The sequence below is a fragment of the Motacilla alba genome, chromosome 5 (assembly GCF_015832195.1).
Source record: "Motacilla alba alba isolate MOTALB_02 chromosome 5, Motacilla_alba_V1.0_pri, whole genome shotgun sequence".
NCBI lineage: Eukaryota > Metazoa > Chordata > Aves > Passeriformes > Motacillidae > Motacilla > Motacilla alba.
Genome location: NC_052020.1, coordinates 25,654,321 through 25,670,615, shown reverse-complemented (window position 1 = coordinate 25,670,615; position 16,295 = coordinate 25,654,321). Strand labels below are relative to the sequence as shown.

The following is a 16,295-nucleotide window of genomic DNA, read 5'->3' as shown; positions in this document are numbered from 1 at the left end:
GATTCTGGTTTGTATGCTTCTTTCTGGAAGATAATCATTCAGTGACTCATATTTTGTAATCCTGCTACTTAAGGCTCATAGGCAGAGTAGCTATTTGGCAAGCTGCTGATTTTCCCACCTCAGTTTATGTATCCATAATAGGTTCTGGCTATTTCCTTTATGTGCCCTTGAACTTGTGGCTGAAATTACTGCTTGTGCCAAGGCTTGGTTCCAGAATTAAATTTATCTGTAAAAAATCAAAAAAAAACCTCCCACAAACCTCCAGCACCTCTCTGTAATTAGCATGTCATAGCAAAATGTAATTCTGGAACTTCCTAATGTCTAAATGTGGAAGTACTGTAAAGTCCAAGTGTGGAACATAAATCTAAAACTTCCTGTGTGGATTGAAAGTTTGAAACTTGGTCTGAGAGGTGGTGCTGTTAACTTCAGTGGGGGTACTAACCTTGAAAAGTAAGAGTAGATTGAATAGCAGCTTAGCAAAAAGCACTTTGATGTGTTTGTCCCAAAAAATCCAAAGACATCTTCCAGACCATGCTGCCTAACCCTTGAGAATAACCAATGGCATCAATAGAGCGTTCATTGTAACATTGTGCTGAAATTGATCCTCCGGCCCCTTCTTTCTCCTCTATGCACACATCTTACTTGAGGCATTTCCAAAGATACATCTGTGCCATCAGGATGCTGCAGTTTAGCCGTGGCTCCTACTGTGGTCAGATTTCAGCTGCTGGGGAGCTCCTGTGTAGCAGCATTGGTACCATATGTCATATGAAAGCAAGTGTTTCAGATGCAAACAATGTGTGGCTTCGTAGAGCGGAGTTTGTAGAGCTCTACGGAGGCTCTGTAGAGCTTGAACTGCAGCAACTGCTGGAACTGCTCCTTATGAAAGTAAAAAATAATCTGAACAAGGGGAGGTTTTAGTGGTGTTTGGAGGTGGGAGGGGTTGCTCTTTGGGGTTTTATTTTTAATAGAATGTTGTTTTACATGCTCCGCATATAAGACGTTTCAGACTTTGAAAAATTCACAGCACACTTCAGCAGTTGTTCTCTATAATCCGCAATTCATATTTGGATAATAGGAAAAATAGACAAGTGTCCACGTTACCAATTTGTAAGTTTTGCAGCAATTGTTGCTTCTAATATTTGGCACTATTAAACTGTGAAATATTTCTGTTTTAACTCAGGTGCCAGTACTAACCTTGAAAAATAGTACCTTGAAAAACTGGGGTGCCACTTAGTTTCTCCAAACCTTATTTGCTCCCATGTCTGGTGCATTTGTAAGGCCTTCGGAGCAGACACTGCTCTGGGTTTCTCTGATCTTGCCATGCTGCAAGTACTGACTGTGAGTGCAGAGGACCTTTTGAAGGCTTGGCCCTTGGACTTGCCTGCCTGACTTGGCTAGGAAAACACCGGAGAAGAGATTGGCTGCCCTGCCCCACTCAGGGGAACAAATGCATCAGCTGAAAGTGCTTTCCTTCACTCAGGGATCACAGCAATGAACTGGAAATAAATATCCACACCAAATAAACACCTCTTGTGATCAAAACACAGTCAGGAGGATGTGGTGGTTTTTCACCAGTATGTTCAGAAGTCCTGAATCTATGCAGCTTTTTTGACCTGAGGGAAAAATTTGGGTGGAAACCATGGTTTTGGGGCAGACTCCTCTCCCTTTTCCCATTGGAGGACTTCATGCTAGCACAGATTTGTACCTGCTGATAGACTGTGTGCTCAGTTTCTGGTCCAGTGAATACTGGAAGCTCACTAATGCCACGTCTAACTTGTTTTCCCACCTTTTCTGTTCTCTGAGATGGAGCTTGTCCATGTTCTTTCCAAGGTCTTGCTAGCTCAGCAACCCATATTCCACTTCAGTCTGGAGCTCTGAAGATTTCATTGTAGTGAAAATAGCTCATGAATGGTATGTATCTGTCACCAGGCACCGTATTTCAGATATACTGTAAGATTTCTATGTTCACCATTTTTCAATTTTTTTAACAAGGATCTGCTGAAACATGCTGCTCATGCTCATCTCTTTTCAGATAATTCTGTGGGTTTATTCTCAAAATGCATTATTTTGTGTCTAGTCTGAAAGTAAGAAATTAACAAACAATGTAAGTATAACCAGTAAGCTCAGGGCCTGGCAATTTTTGCCTATAATGGAGAGTAATTGCCATTTTTATTCATGTTGTATTACCATATCTCAGCTCACATCTGCTAAAATTTGCACCTTTAATGCTGCTGTTTATACTTTCTTGTTAAACTTTTTTTTGCCAATGACCTTCAACCATTCCACATGACTGGATGCCTTCACAAGGAAACTGGGATGGCGGGGCTGGTTTGCAGTCAGTAATTTGCTGGTCAGGGCAGTGGGGGACCAAATCCTGAGAGCACACCATGGTGTACACTGTCCCTGGAGGTAGATGCAGTGCTCTGGCACTAAGGGTGCCACTTCCATATGTGAATCCCGCAGTTTTCTTTCATCAACAAATGGAGATAAGTGCTTTATCAGCTAAAATACAGCTGTGAATAAAAAGTTTCACTCTCATGCAACAGTCTTCATTAGTAGCAGTGAAAAAAAAATCTGATTTAAATGATAAAAATACACTAGTTAGATCTGGCATTGCCAATATGGTGATTTCTAAGGCCCAGTTTTAGTTTCATGTTCAAAATATTAAGGCTATTTTGTCACTTGAAACCTTTTATCTATGTTTGTATGAAATGGAAAGAGGCTGAGAGTCCTTTCTCCCATGTGTTCATCTCAAAAAGCCTTTGAAGCTCTTATGTTAACTATTTGAGGTTCAGAAACAGAAGGGAAATTTCAAGATAATATAAACAGCTCCAAGGAGAAAATGTCTTTAACTCATGACTAAACAAGCAAACATATATTTTCTGTTTCAAAAAGATGACTGAACTTCTTGATGCCAGGAAAAATAAATCCATCTGATTTTGCTTTAAGCTGTCCTCTTTTTCAAATGCAGTGAGGGGCTCCAGTTCCTTTGGATGATGTAATTCGACTGTTCTGCTTGAGTTCTGCTCTCTGTTGATGTCATGTCACTGCTAGCCAACTATTCAAAGAGAAAAGCAACTTCTAGTTTAGACTAGAGCATGAGGAGGCTGAGGTTTATAACAACCCAGCATCTTGGGATGCCGGGTTAGATCCTCCCAGGCAGAGCCCAGCTTTTACAGAAGCTCCATCCGCCGTGGACCCCGCTGCCTGCAGGTGGGTGGCACCCTGGGGTGGCTGGTGACAGCAGTTCTGGCACAGCAGGTATGTAGGGGGCAGGGCAAGGGGAGTGCCTGGGGGTGGTGTGCTGAAGCCCTTTGGGGAAAGAAGCTGAGAGAAATATGTGGCTATTTTGGGACAGAAGTTCAGCTGAGAGGCCTGTGAAAGCAGGGAATCTCTGCAGACTGAGCTGGAGGTTGCCATGCCTCTTCTCAGCTGCTTTTGACTAACTCCTCCCAGCTTTTCTTCAGCCCTAGTATTCCATTCCCAAATGAGTGAACAGCTTCTTCTGCTCCTCTCCAGTGCTCTCAATGTCCAAAGTATAGCTCCTCTGTGCTGCAATGAGGTCTTAGATTACGTGTAATGCATGGTTAGGAATGTGCTCAGATGTGGTTAGGAAACATTCTGGGATCATGGTTCAGTTCACCTGTGCCCACACTACGTTGATGAAACTGAACACCAGCTGTTTGCTGGCGCTGGGGAGGGTGGCAGAGGGAAAGGGCCACCTGTGGGACCAAATTGCTGGCCCCAGGCAGCAGGATAATTTCTCTGCTTGCTTGGCACACTGTGAGCCACAAGACCGTAGCCCCAGGAGTGGGCCACATTTATACCCCCGGAGTCAATGTCCAGATGTTTTGAGACTCTTACTTGTGGACATAACATGGCTGGAAACACAGTGGGGGATAAAGGGCCGAGCTGCCATGCACGTGTTTACATGTAACATGCTTATTTTCTTTGAGATTTGGGGAATCCTCTCCTTAGCAGGGATCAGACAGGATTTTCTTGTACCTTCAGAAAGGTGTGTATGCACAGCTTATGTAACGGAGGGTGATGGATTGGGCCAAACCTTTCACCTGAGCCCTGTGAATAGAGTTGGCCCCGCAAGAGCAGGCATGCATGTGGTCACACGCAGAGCTGGCTTTGCTCAGTGGCAGCGCGGAGTGTGGCTGTAGCAGCTTGGTACAATGAAGGGCTCATGAAGTTACAGGACTATCAGCTACAAATGGCCTTGGTGGGGATGCTTTAGCCCAGGAAGGCATCTGCACCCAACTGTGTGTGTGTGCTCCTCTCTGGCAGACTCCTCTGTCCTCATGGGCAAAGGCAATGAGGAGGGGAAGGCAGTGCTGCTGCCTGGAGAGCACAGCCCGGGCTGCCCTGGGGAAGCTCATGGTGATCAGCCCTCACTTAACATCAGGGGTGGGAGTGGTAGCAGCAAACTCAGCATCTGCATCCCTGTGACTGCCACTTCTATGCTTTTTACGGCAAGGGGATTAAGCATTTCTTCCTATCTTAGAGAGGAGCTGAGAATTCACATGCGTGTTATGAGAGGACAATGATGACATTTAAGAAAAAGAATTCAAATAGAAATAGGTGTCATGTCCTTCTTTGATTTACATGGTGTTGCCAGGAAGGGAGGAGCAGTGGGGCATGGGCTGGGAACCGTGGAGTTTTGGGGAGAGGCTGCTTGTGCATGAGGTGTGTTTGATCTCCATAGTCTCTGTTTTCCTCTTAAGCAGAACAAGGTTGTGGGCAGATAAGAAAGGGTGGTAAGAAATCCCAACACATCTTACTGGTGGCTATTTTGTAGAGGGGGATCTGGCATCAGGATCCTTCCTGTTAGGAAACAAAGAACCACGTGCCATCATGGAAAACTACCTCAGGCTGGAAACAAGGCAAGGGAAGGGTACTCTTTGGGCCCTTCTTCCTGAGGTCAGTGGAAAGACTTTCCTTCTCTGCAAAGGCAGCAAGAGAGGGCCCATAATTAGCCAAGATGGGTGATTTTTTTCCCGATCCCTCCAGGAAACTGCACACAAATATTTTTGCGCCCTTCCTCTTACTTTGTTAGGATATAAATAACTGAGGAAATGGCTTTATTTATTGCTGTCACATAAGTGTCCACCATTTAACTTTGAACTTTAGATAGATATTCAGGACTTAGTGAAATTTTATACCCTATCTTTGATTGCCTTGTATCATCATAAAAAGCTAAGAGAGTGATTTGCACATTTTACTATATGGATAATAATTAACTTTCAAGCAGGATAAATACCTGTATCCAGAACCAATTCACCCACTGGTCCTCTGCCTTCCATTTGAAAAGAACAAGGACATTTTCTCAACACACAAAACCTAAACAACCTGTGCCAGATTTAAACCAACAGCTTACAGTATTAGTTGGCTAGTCCAGGACATGAGTCCAGGAATTTGGAGGGAATATTTTGAGAAATGCCTGCAATATAAATATTCAACTTATTTATTTTTAGCAGTTTTATGTGACATTATATATGATATTTCTCTAGTGTGCATATGAAGACACATTATGTACTGATCAAGTTTTATCTATCCTGAGTTTGGGTGGATTCCTAATTTCTTCTCACGTTTCCTCCCGTTCCTTTTGGAGACATGCTTAACTATTCTTGCTAAAAGAGAAAACACTGCTATTCCCTTATCTCATCTCTGAGCTTGATATCTTTCCTTACAGCCTCTTATTTCAGATGCCTGCCCATTTTCTAGTACTGATTCCCGACAGTAACTTTCTGATTCCTGGCAATGATGCTAGGTAAGTGTTTCCTGTGCATGTGCCACCTTGTAAAGGCCAGAAAGGACTCACTGCTATCTATATAAGTCACCAGAATTATTTTCCCTTTTGTTATTAATGAGAAGTCCATGAATAGTAAACTTTGGAATCAGCTGGCACTGCCAGCTTGACTCCAGTTGCCCTGCCAGCAGCAGGTATCTGTGCACAAAAGTGTCCTCAAAGCAGTGCTGAGCAAATTCCTGGCACTTCACAGTTTGTTTTTTTTTTTTCACAGCACTTCACCTTCTCATTTGCTGTGTCCCAGTTTAACCACTTGGCTATGGCTCTGATCTTTGTACTCTCTGCTGTGCTTTCATTTCCTGAGTCCATTGTCAGGTTCAATTTTCCAGGTAAAAATTCCTTTAGAAGGGCAGAACCTCCAGTTCAATTGTGCAAGATAATCTTTACCAGAGCCTCAGAGAGATGTATGACTTTTCAACTGGTTTATAGCAATTTTGGTGACTTTCATACATTATTTTTGAGCGTAAGAATTGGACAAGGCCAGTGACAACCTTGACTTGTGTCCTGATGGGTTAATTTCTTTCAGATCAGATGAGAGGTTCATAGGTAGATCATAAATACTTGGTCTCTGTTCCTGAAATCAAAGGTCACTCTGCACTAAAGCAGTGAGGTGAATGTAGGAGTGGATCCAGTGGAAGTCATTCTTCAGAAAAACCAGCTGTTGAATGTCAGAAAGGACTTCCTCCAAAACTGGGTAAGTCCATTTTTTTCATGTTCTTTGATCTTTTCTTTTCTTGTAATGTACCACTGTGACTAGTTTTGGCTCCCAGTGCTATACACATCCTGCAGATGCAGATAATGTACTATAGATGTGTCCTTTAGGTAACCATCTACCCATGCAGGGAGCATTTCTAACTTGATGAAACAGATGAGCTGTCATGTGAGGCAATAGCTCAACAAATAATCTTCCTTTGTACCTTAAATGAAACCAGTTCTATCGTTATTCAGGGTGACTGCAGTGTTTGGATGGGAATCCTTAAAAAAAAAAAAGGAAGCCTGCAGATGTTCTGAGAAGCATTTGGCAAACTCAGAAATGGCACTATGAGATGGGTTATTACATGGGAGTGAGCTAATGTCACCACTCCAGCACTCCAGCAGGGAAAGGCAATTCTCTGAATACCTGCTCTTCGTATGGAGACAGTAGGCAGTGCTGAACTAGCCCACAAAATAAGAAAATGTTGAGAGAATGTTCTCCATAATTCTATTTCAGATTTTGCTAAATTCTTTCTTTCATTAGGCTTTCATCTACAGTCATGACCCTTCCCTGTCTGGTTGCTGACCCACCAGGCTTCAATGCTGTCCCTGTTCTGAGGAACTCTGGCTCTGAGAGTTAAGAAATATCAGCCCCATAAAGAAATAACAAAAAAATGCAGTAATAAATCATTGCTTCTGCACTTCCCACACTTCTTAATATTGTAAAATGGCAAAATTTTTTTAATACTAATTAGAGCATGGTTAACTATTAGGTAAGGGCTTTCCCATTTGCAGTGGCTGTTGTTGCTGGTTCCCTGTCGCTGTCTTCTCATGCTAGGACAGATAAAGTTTTCTTTCTCAGTATTTTATGATTTATGATTAGGTGGGTACAAAGCCCGTAATTGTTCAGAACTTTGCCTTTGCAAAACAAACATGGAATTTTGGGAAGTATGTCACACTACTCCACACTCTCACGGTTTCTCCAATGTTTTAATTTTTCATTCTTTTCTCTCTTTCCAGTGGGTTGACAGCAGTAGACACCTCTCTTCTGTCCCATCACTACAACAGGTTTCATAATTTCCCAGCCAGGCTGATATCCAGGTAATAATTATAATTATGGCAGTAGTTCAAGCTGATGATGTTTGGTCACTAAAAGTGTCTGTAGCCATGGATCATACACTGATTTTTCTTTTTTTATTTAAATAATCCTCCTGCCTTCATAACAGCAAGGCCACTGCTGTTACAATTTACAATGTAAGCCAAGTGTCTTCAAAAGAGCTATTCAGCTGAGCTGAAATCCAGTTTATTGTGTCACAGACTCTAAAGGCAACACTCCTCCTTTCTAATCTTTCTGAATATTCATCTTGGGTGCTGTGAGGAATTACAAGCCTGACTTTTCACTGGTATGGATGAGGTAGACAAGAGTAGAGAAGAGGAATAATGCTTCCTAACACCCAGGCTAGGACGTTTTTCATGTGATTACGGACCTGTGTCACCACCCTTACTGTGACAGATGTGCAAAAACTGAACCCATGAGAGGAAAGAAACAAGCTGGTTCCATTTTCTTTCTTAGCAGCTCTTTGATTTATGTTGGAAATACTGTGATGTGAAAGCCAAGGACAGAATCTCAACCAGTCCTCAGAGGACACAACACACTTTTTCTTTTTGGAGGTGATTTGCAGATTCCTCCTTCTGGCAGTGTCTAAGATCAGTCCTCTGTGAGGTGCTTTCAGCACACCCAAGGGAGTTATTGATGGCTTTCAGGTAGAGGTGGTCCTCATGGGATCAAGGAGACTGGGTAGAGGCTAAGAGCAAGAAAGTAAAGCTGCATAGATACATGTCACATTTTCATCCTGAAGCTAGAGATGTATCTTTAAAGGGTGAAATCAAGCGGGTTAAAAATAAAGTTGGTGAAATTGAAGTACAAAGTGCAAGTAAAAGGAAATGAAGGTACTACACTGGGTGTGGTATTGAATCTTGTACCTGTTGGTGCTGGGTTTCCTATATACACTGGGCATGTGACTGGTTTTTGTAGGTGGCCTGGCAGATCTCTTCAGCACTCAGCAGCCTACTGAGATTTTTGGCTTCCTAGGTGACTATGGGCACCGAATATGAAAAAGATCATATCAAAAAGCTGCAGGAGCAGCGTATGTCCATGCAAAAGAAAACCTTCACCAACTGGATGAACAACGTCTTCTCTAGGAATAATGTAGGTAGCTCTTTCAATTTGAAGATATTTTCTGGGTTTTGTTTTATTTTATTTTACCCACTGTATCCTTTTTAATGTTATTTTTAATGTATTTTTTTCCTGAATGTTGTCACGTGCAAGCAGGGAAGGATTTTACTAACCAGAGTGCTTCATCCTCTATCTTTTACCTCACATCTGTCTCCTTTGTCCATGGTACCAGTCTTCTCTGAAATCAAGGTTCATTTTGTAGACTGTACAACCCCATCATATTGTGATGTCCATTGTACATTGGTGATCCTCTCAGAGAAAAATCCTTATTTGCTTCTTTTTCCTGTAAATAAATTATCTGCAGATGTCAGGGTTTTCTTAAGCAATGCTCAATTCTTATTGCCTGGCCGAAAATTCTGACTTTCTGCTTTGCCTGATCAGTTCAGTTCAAGTTGCCGCTCAAAGGATCTGAAAAAGTAGCCTTAATTTTGGGAATTTCAGACATACTGCCATGCAAGTACAGACCACTTTGTTTTCTGTAGCTCTCAGAGTTCAAAAAATCTTCAGAGCCAGTGAGCAGTCGATACATGTATGCAAGGTAATGCCAGCATATTCCAGTCTCCAGACTTACTGCAGATAAGGTTTCAGGCACGAATGATGTAGCTGTGGCACAGAAAGGAATGATGTCATCCAGAACAATTCCATTTTCTAGAGTCTGTAGTAGGTAGTAATGAAAACGGATGTTGGTGACACCAAGCAGGACCAGGCCACTGGGTCCACTGTAGCTCATCACTGTGTTTCTGTACCAGATGTGTTTTTTCAGTGTAATGTTTTCAGTTTGTGATTCATACAAAGGCAGCTGCAGAGCACAAAAAACTTTCAAATTTATTTTTTGTAACGGCAGCAAACAAATGCAAAACACATGCTTGTTTTTCCACCTGTAGAAAGTTAGGTTTTTGTGGTGTAGGAAATTAGTCCTGTTTAGCTGTAGACATATAATTTCTTATTTTAAAAATGCCTTCAAGTTCAGAGATAAAAATGCCAGTCTGAAGTTCCTGCAATGTACTTGTTCACGTATCATAAATGTCTGGGGAGCAAAGCTTGTGAGAGCTTTCCAAACCATATACGGTAGAGACGGCGCAGAGCTTATCTGGGTCTTCCTGGCAGCTTAGTCCCAGCTTTCCAAGGCAAACTTTGAGGTGATTGGATCATACCACAGGACACTGCAGTGTTCTCAACTGCACTGTTGACTACTTCAAGTCTAGCACTAAGGATGCTATTGGATTGAATTTGTTAAGCTGTCTGTGACTGGTATCTTTGTGAGAAGAATGAGGCAACAAAGCTATTAAAACAACAACTGGGTGAGACATAAAGCAGATATATGAGGCCTGTCTTTTTACAAATTCGGACTGAACTATTCTTCATTTATGGAAGTGTCACAGGATAAAACAGCTCTAACTTTTTTTTTTATTATTGTAGTAGATCATAGGCAGAATTTTAAGTTTTATTAAATATGCAAAAAGGAATAAAGTTGGCAACTAAACAGGGAGGTTTTTTAATGGAGATAATCAGCGGAGCAAATTGTAAATCCTTGTGCCATACACAGTAGAGATTTAAACACTCTCCAACTTGTTTTTTACACTTCCAGTGTTTTTTTCTTTCTCTGGAGAAAAGATTTCTTAAGCTAATTAGTAACTGATCAGAAATTATAAGGTGCATACCTGTTGTCTGTCCTTTCCCCCCTTAACATGTAAATATTCCCCTTAACATGTACATTTAGAAAAGATAATAGCTTCTTTCTCTTTCTTTCTTTCTTTCTTTCTTTCTTTCTTTCTTTCTTTCTTTCTTTCTTTCTTTCTTTCTTTCTTTCTTTCTTTCTTTCTTTCTTTCTTTCTTTCTTTCTTTCTTTCTTTCTTTCTTTCTTTCTTTCTTTCTTTCTTTTCTCTTTCTTTCTCTCTTTCTCTCTTTCTTTCTCCCTTTCTTCCTTTCTTTCTCTCTTCTCACTTTCTCTCTTTCCCTCTCTCTTTCTCTCTCTCTTTTCTTTCTCTCTTTCTCTCTCTCTTTTCTTTCTCTCTTTCTTTTTCTTTCTCACTTTCTTTTTCGCTCTCTTTTTTTGATTAAAAAGATTATTTACTGTACTTTCAAAATCACAGTAATTTAGTCTTAGGTGTGTGGTATGGTTTTAATGTCACATCTAGATAGCAAGTGGCATAAGGCCAAAAGGAAACACCCAAAGCAAGTTCTTGTTAGGTCAGAGTACAGACTGTGTCATGTTGTATCACCTAAGTGCTGAGTGACCTCATTACTGGCATCAATAAAGCACACTTTTGTAAATGATCCTAACTTTTCATTTAGTGTGAGACTCTGGCTAAAAATATGGAGACTTTGGGTGGTAGTGCAGGTCCAAGCAGTACGTGACAAACTTTGTTGAGACTATGGAGTATAAAATGAGTCATTGAATGGGATTATCAGCTCAACTTTTAAATGAAATGCACAGCTCAGAATAAAATTATTCCAATAAAATAAAAGATTCACTTGAATTGGAATAAAAAATGTCGGCATTTCTGAAAGATTTGATTTTGAAAATGCTCATTTTTTTATTTTTCAAAATCTCCTGCTTTTTTCTTTTGTACTCCTTTGTGGATTTGCATTTTTGTTTGGTTGTTGGGGTTATTTTAACTTCAGACTACTTTCAGAATTATTGTAAGTCCTCCTGCAAATCTATTTTTTTCTGAATTAAGACTCACCACTCTGTGAATATATGCAGTGTCATAGAGAAGACTCAGTGAAACATCAAGAAGGTGTTGTTTGTTTCATTTTAGAAGTAGAGGGTTCTCTGTGCCAAATGTTAAGCTGGAGTCTGTATTGCCTGGCTGGTCTTTACAGGTGAAGATTGAGATAGAAGATATTTACATAGATTTGAAGGATGGCATCTCTCTCATGAAACTCCTGGAGCTGCTCTCTGGAGAAGCTTTGCCCAAACCAAGCCGAGGAAAGATGAGAGTGCATTTTCTAGAGAACAACAGCAAAGCCATCACATTTTTGAAATCCAAGGTAAGTTAATATTGATATTTGAGATCACAACAGTTTATATATGTTTTAATTAATTATTGCATCATGTTCATTGTGGTTTCCTCCTCTAGTATACAATAACATATCCTCTGAAGACAGGCCAGGGATTTTATTTTTTAAAAAATCAAATTTAAATTTCCTTGTTATTTCAGTAATGTGTTTTAGAAACAGATAACATTCCTCTCCTTTGGAGGAAAGAAATGTGCTTCTTTCCTCTCCCTTACCACCAGTTTTCAAAGCCTGTCTTGCAGGTCTGTGGACTGATGAAAAGATGTAAACATTAAACCTCTTTGCTTAAGAAAAGGGCCTGAACACCCTCTCCAGTAACAGTTTGTTACACTGAGAGCTGGGCATGAGTGCTCTTATGCTGAACAGATACTGGTTTATTAGCAGGTACAAGTAAAAGTGATTGGTCCTGAGAATATCGTAGATGGTGACAGAACCTTAATCCTGGGCCTTATCTGGATCATCATACTTCGATTTCAGATATCATCTATCAAACTTGATAAGGTAAAACAGTATCTTTGTCTTATTGCTTGTGCAATTGTGGGGTTCTTTTCAAAGGGACAAAACAGTGACTCGGAGATAGAAAGAACATTCATGTTCTTCACCCTCTTCTACAAATTTTTACCAACTTTTGACTTCATGTTGAATTTCTCTGTCAATAGTTCTCTCTAGATTTGAGTCCCATGACGCTGCTCTGAAGAAGCACGTGCTTTTTAAAATTATTTAACGTGTACTCTAAGAACATGAAAAACAAGGTTCTATAAAGCTATTATGAAATCAAAGACAATACATTCTAACATTAGACCTGAATACATCATATTTTGTTATGAGTTCTATTTCACAGCTAAGGAAGCAAATAAACTGAACTTTCTGCCTGATTTCTACAGACCTTACAGAAGAGAAACATTTAAAAAATTTCAGCACCTACATTTCACCTTATAGCTTCTGCATTCATTTAATTAACTTTTTTTTTTAATCAAAAACTTCTATTTTCATGGTAAATTTTTCTACCTTTATGACAGATACAGTCCGTAAGTCATGACTTTGAGGGGATCTGTGAATTGAACAAAAGTAATACAAAATGACCTTGGGGAACATAAACGTAAACTCACTTATAATATTTTCATATATTGTTGACACCGATTTTTCTTTTCCCTGCTCTCTTCACAGGAAGAATTTGGAGGTAGAGCTGATGTTCTATTTGCCAATGAAGCCTTATTGCTATGGTGTCAGCATAAAACTGCCAGCTATTCCAATGTGAGTGTGAAGGACTTCTCCAAAAGTTGGAGTGATGGGCTGGCCTTCAATGCACTCATACATGCTCACAGGTAAGATTTAATAGATCAGTTCAGGCAGAGTTGCTCATTGCTGTTTCTAGCTTTGACACAAGTTGTTCCAGGGTCTGAATTACAAGTTTTTGTCAAGAAACTGTCAGATACTCTCTGCCCTTTCTTATTGAAGATTCTTCTTTCTTAAGTTCTCTCTCTCCTTGGAAGGAAGGACCAAAAGCTCCTGCTTGGAAGCTCCTTTAGTTGGGTATAATATTGAATTTCCAGGGGAATATCACATATCTGAACAGTACTGCCCATTTGGTCTTAGCCCCTCAGTCATGTTCCCTTTGCTCTTTTTCTAATGTTTTTTCCTTCAGGCAGTGGTTTTATTGTATGAACTTTGGAACATCTTCCTGTTCAATTGTAATAGAGTAAGCAACTTCTCAGTCCCTTTTTTTCTCCCTTCTCTGTCCCTTTGAAAAAGAGTAAAGGAAATAGCCAAAAGCAGGAGAGAGAAACCACCTATGGGAATCTTGAACACTTTTTTGTCCTCGACAGTTCTGCTATATCTTATAGGGGATGCCACAGTGGGATTGTGGAACTTCCCCAGCTGGGAGTCACCTCCCTTCTCACAACTGTCTCTCTAGTGGGTTTTGGTTTTCACCCATTGGGGAAGAGGAGAAATCAGGGCAGACATTTGCTGGGAGTGGTAATTCAATTTCATAGAAAACAATTTTCTTCCTGCTGTGTAGGCAAGGGGCAATGCTCTTGAATGAAGTTCAGGGTCAAAGTAATTCCTGCGTTAATGTCACCTAACATTAACAGTTATGTGACTATTAACTTAGTCTCATAAACAGTTTATGGTTTATGATCTGAAAGAACTTACAACAAACATAAATCTTCCTTCATCTCCACGCCCTCTTTTTCTCCTTGCCCAGGCCTGATCTTATCCACTATAGCTCACTGCGGCAGGACCAGCCCATTAAAAACCTGAACAATGCCTTTGATGTTGCTGAGAAAGAGTTTGGAATCAGCAAGCTGCTTGATGCTGAGGATGTGGCAGTGCCCTATCCAGATGAGAGATCCATCATGACTTACGTGTCACTCTATTACCACTACTTCTCCAGACTGAAACAAGGCCAGACAATACAAAAGAGACTTAACAAAGTAAGTGCATTGCTATCTTTGGAAATTTCAAGTTAAAAAGGTAAAGCTAAATTTAATTTGGAAGTGTGGGGAGTTTTGTGCAAGCTCAACTTCAGGATCATTTTAACTGAATCAAAAGACACAGCCATCTGAAAGACCTCGTACCCTGAGACTTGTACCTTTACATTCTCTGATCTCCAAGAGGGTTGCAATTATCACACTGAAAATCAATCCCTTTTTGACCTCACAGTTTCTGTTTGAGAACAGATGGTTCCAAGGCAGCTTGAGGCATAGAGATCTCAATAGTATTGGGGGAAGATTAAGACTAGGCAAAAGCAGACAATCAACAGTTTTCTCATTTAATAGGAATGATGATCCTTTCGTCTATGGAACTACTTTGAATTTTGATTTCCTTTGAAAATCCTCATTCTTTCTTTCTAACTCCTTTGGTGGAAAATGAAAAAAAAAAAAAAAAAAAAACCAACCAAACAAAAAAGCCCAAATAAATGAAACAAAACCAAAACAACTTTAATACCACCACTACCAAATAAAACTGAGAGAATGCTAGCTCAATTGGCTGAAATTAAAAAAAATATTTTTATTAATTTTTTATTAAATTTAACTAAGTTAAATTTAGCTAAGTTAAGGGGTTTCTTCTGTTTCCACATACAATTCACCTCACGTAAAATCATGAGCTATATTGAAAATTTCTTGTATCTCACTGATGGAAAACTAAAGGAATTTTGTAGTTGTTCCTCTGAATACCACTTTCCTTGAGAGAATTTCTCTTCTATCTCCAGAGAAGTCTGTTCTTGTTTTGACAAAACTACAAAATAAGTAGCGTGCAGAAAACTACACATCCAGGATGGGTCCAATGAACATCTGGATTTGGAGAACTGCCTGTGCAGTTGAGAGGGGGAATACATTGCTTAGAGGGAGGAACAAAAATCCACACTGAGGTTTCCCTGGTGGTGCAAGGTGAAAAGGTTTAGCAAAGCAGGGTTTGGTCAGCTAAAAATGTGGTCTGGGTCAAGGATCAGATGATCCTGTAACATGGCTCCCCACAGCACCAAGCCTGTTAGTGTGGAAGGACTGTCTGGAGGATGATCTTTGTCAGAAAACCCAATGTTAGGCAGTCCTGCAAGGAGCAGGGAGTTGGACTCGATGGTCCTTATGGGTCCTTTCCAACAAGAGATACTCTAGAATTGTTTTAGAGCAGCATGTTTCCAAAGAGAAGCATTAGATGACAGCAGGACTTGGAATTCAGTCAAAGTTTGGGCATCGGTGAGGAGAGTGGGCAGTAGGACTTCACAGCTCTAAGCATGGGTCACTGGATTTTGGCCAGGAAACATTATTTAGCTTTTGATAAACATGAAACAGTCCTTGAGTCCACAAGCATGTATTAGAGGAACTGTAAGGAGCAAGAAGTCCATAACTTTAGTATTTTATGAATAAGCAGTTTGCTTACTCTGTCTTTTTTTCAATTCTAATTGTGCTCCACTGCTTTTTCCATTTTTCCATAGTTATAGTTATTCTTTCTCTCTCTCCACATACCTGCTTCTTTTTCTCCTTTTGACTTCTTCCCTATTTTTAGCCTGTCTCTAATATTGCATTCCCATCTTCCTGCATTTCTGACACACACAGTCAGAAGGAGAGGGAAACAGATGTTAATCTCTTCATGTCCTTGGGCCCCTCAAATAGATGGCTCTGAATTTACTGATAGGACTGGGAGGGAAGCCTGAATGTGTCAAGGAAGCCTTTGAGTTCAGACTAAGTGAGTGACCAGGATGGCAGAGAGAAACAGCTCTGGAAGGCAAATCTCCTTTCCCTCTCCCATCTGAGAGATGGGAGACCATGCATTTGCTAGGATCTTTCAGAAAGAACTGGGTACGTTGGCAGAAAATTCAAAGAGGAGCCCTGATGTCCTGGGCTGCTTTTCCTGCACTAAAGGTTGGTGCTATTTACTGCTCTTACAAGACTACAGCACTTAGTGATTGTCAAGTGCACTTTCTGGTAAGCAAAAGCAGATTACCACTTGGAAGGACTGGGTCTTTTCTCAGTGCCATCTCCCTCACTAATCTGCCTGGCTGGGACAGACAAACTCAGGAGAATGATA

At 40.5% G+C, this 16,295-nt stretch overlaps 1 protein-coding gene across 1 annotated transcript in view; it reads left to right on the top strand.

Annotated features, from left to right (window-relative positions):
- The first annotated feature begins 8,606 nt into the window (after nucleotides 1–8,606).
- The window catches only part of SPTBN5 (spectrin beta, non-erythrocytic 5), a 91,036-nt gene continuing 83,347 nt past the window's right edge, over nucleotides 8,607–16,295 (top strand). The window contains 5 exon segments of the mRNA XM_038139264.1: nucleotides 8,607–8,717; nucleotides 11,571–11,738; nucleotides 12,147–12,266; nucleotides 12,933–13,090; nucleotides 13,972–14,200. Of these exon segments, the coding sequence (XP_037995192.1) occupies nucleotides 8,607–8,717; nucleotides 11,571–11,738; nucleotides 12,147–12,266; nucleotides 12,933–13,090; nucleotides 13,972–14,200 (786 nt within the window).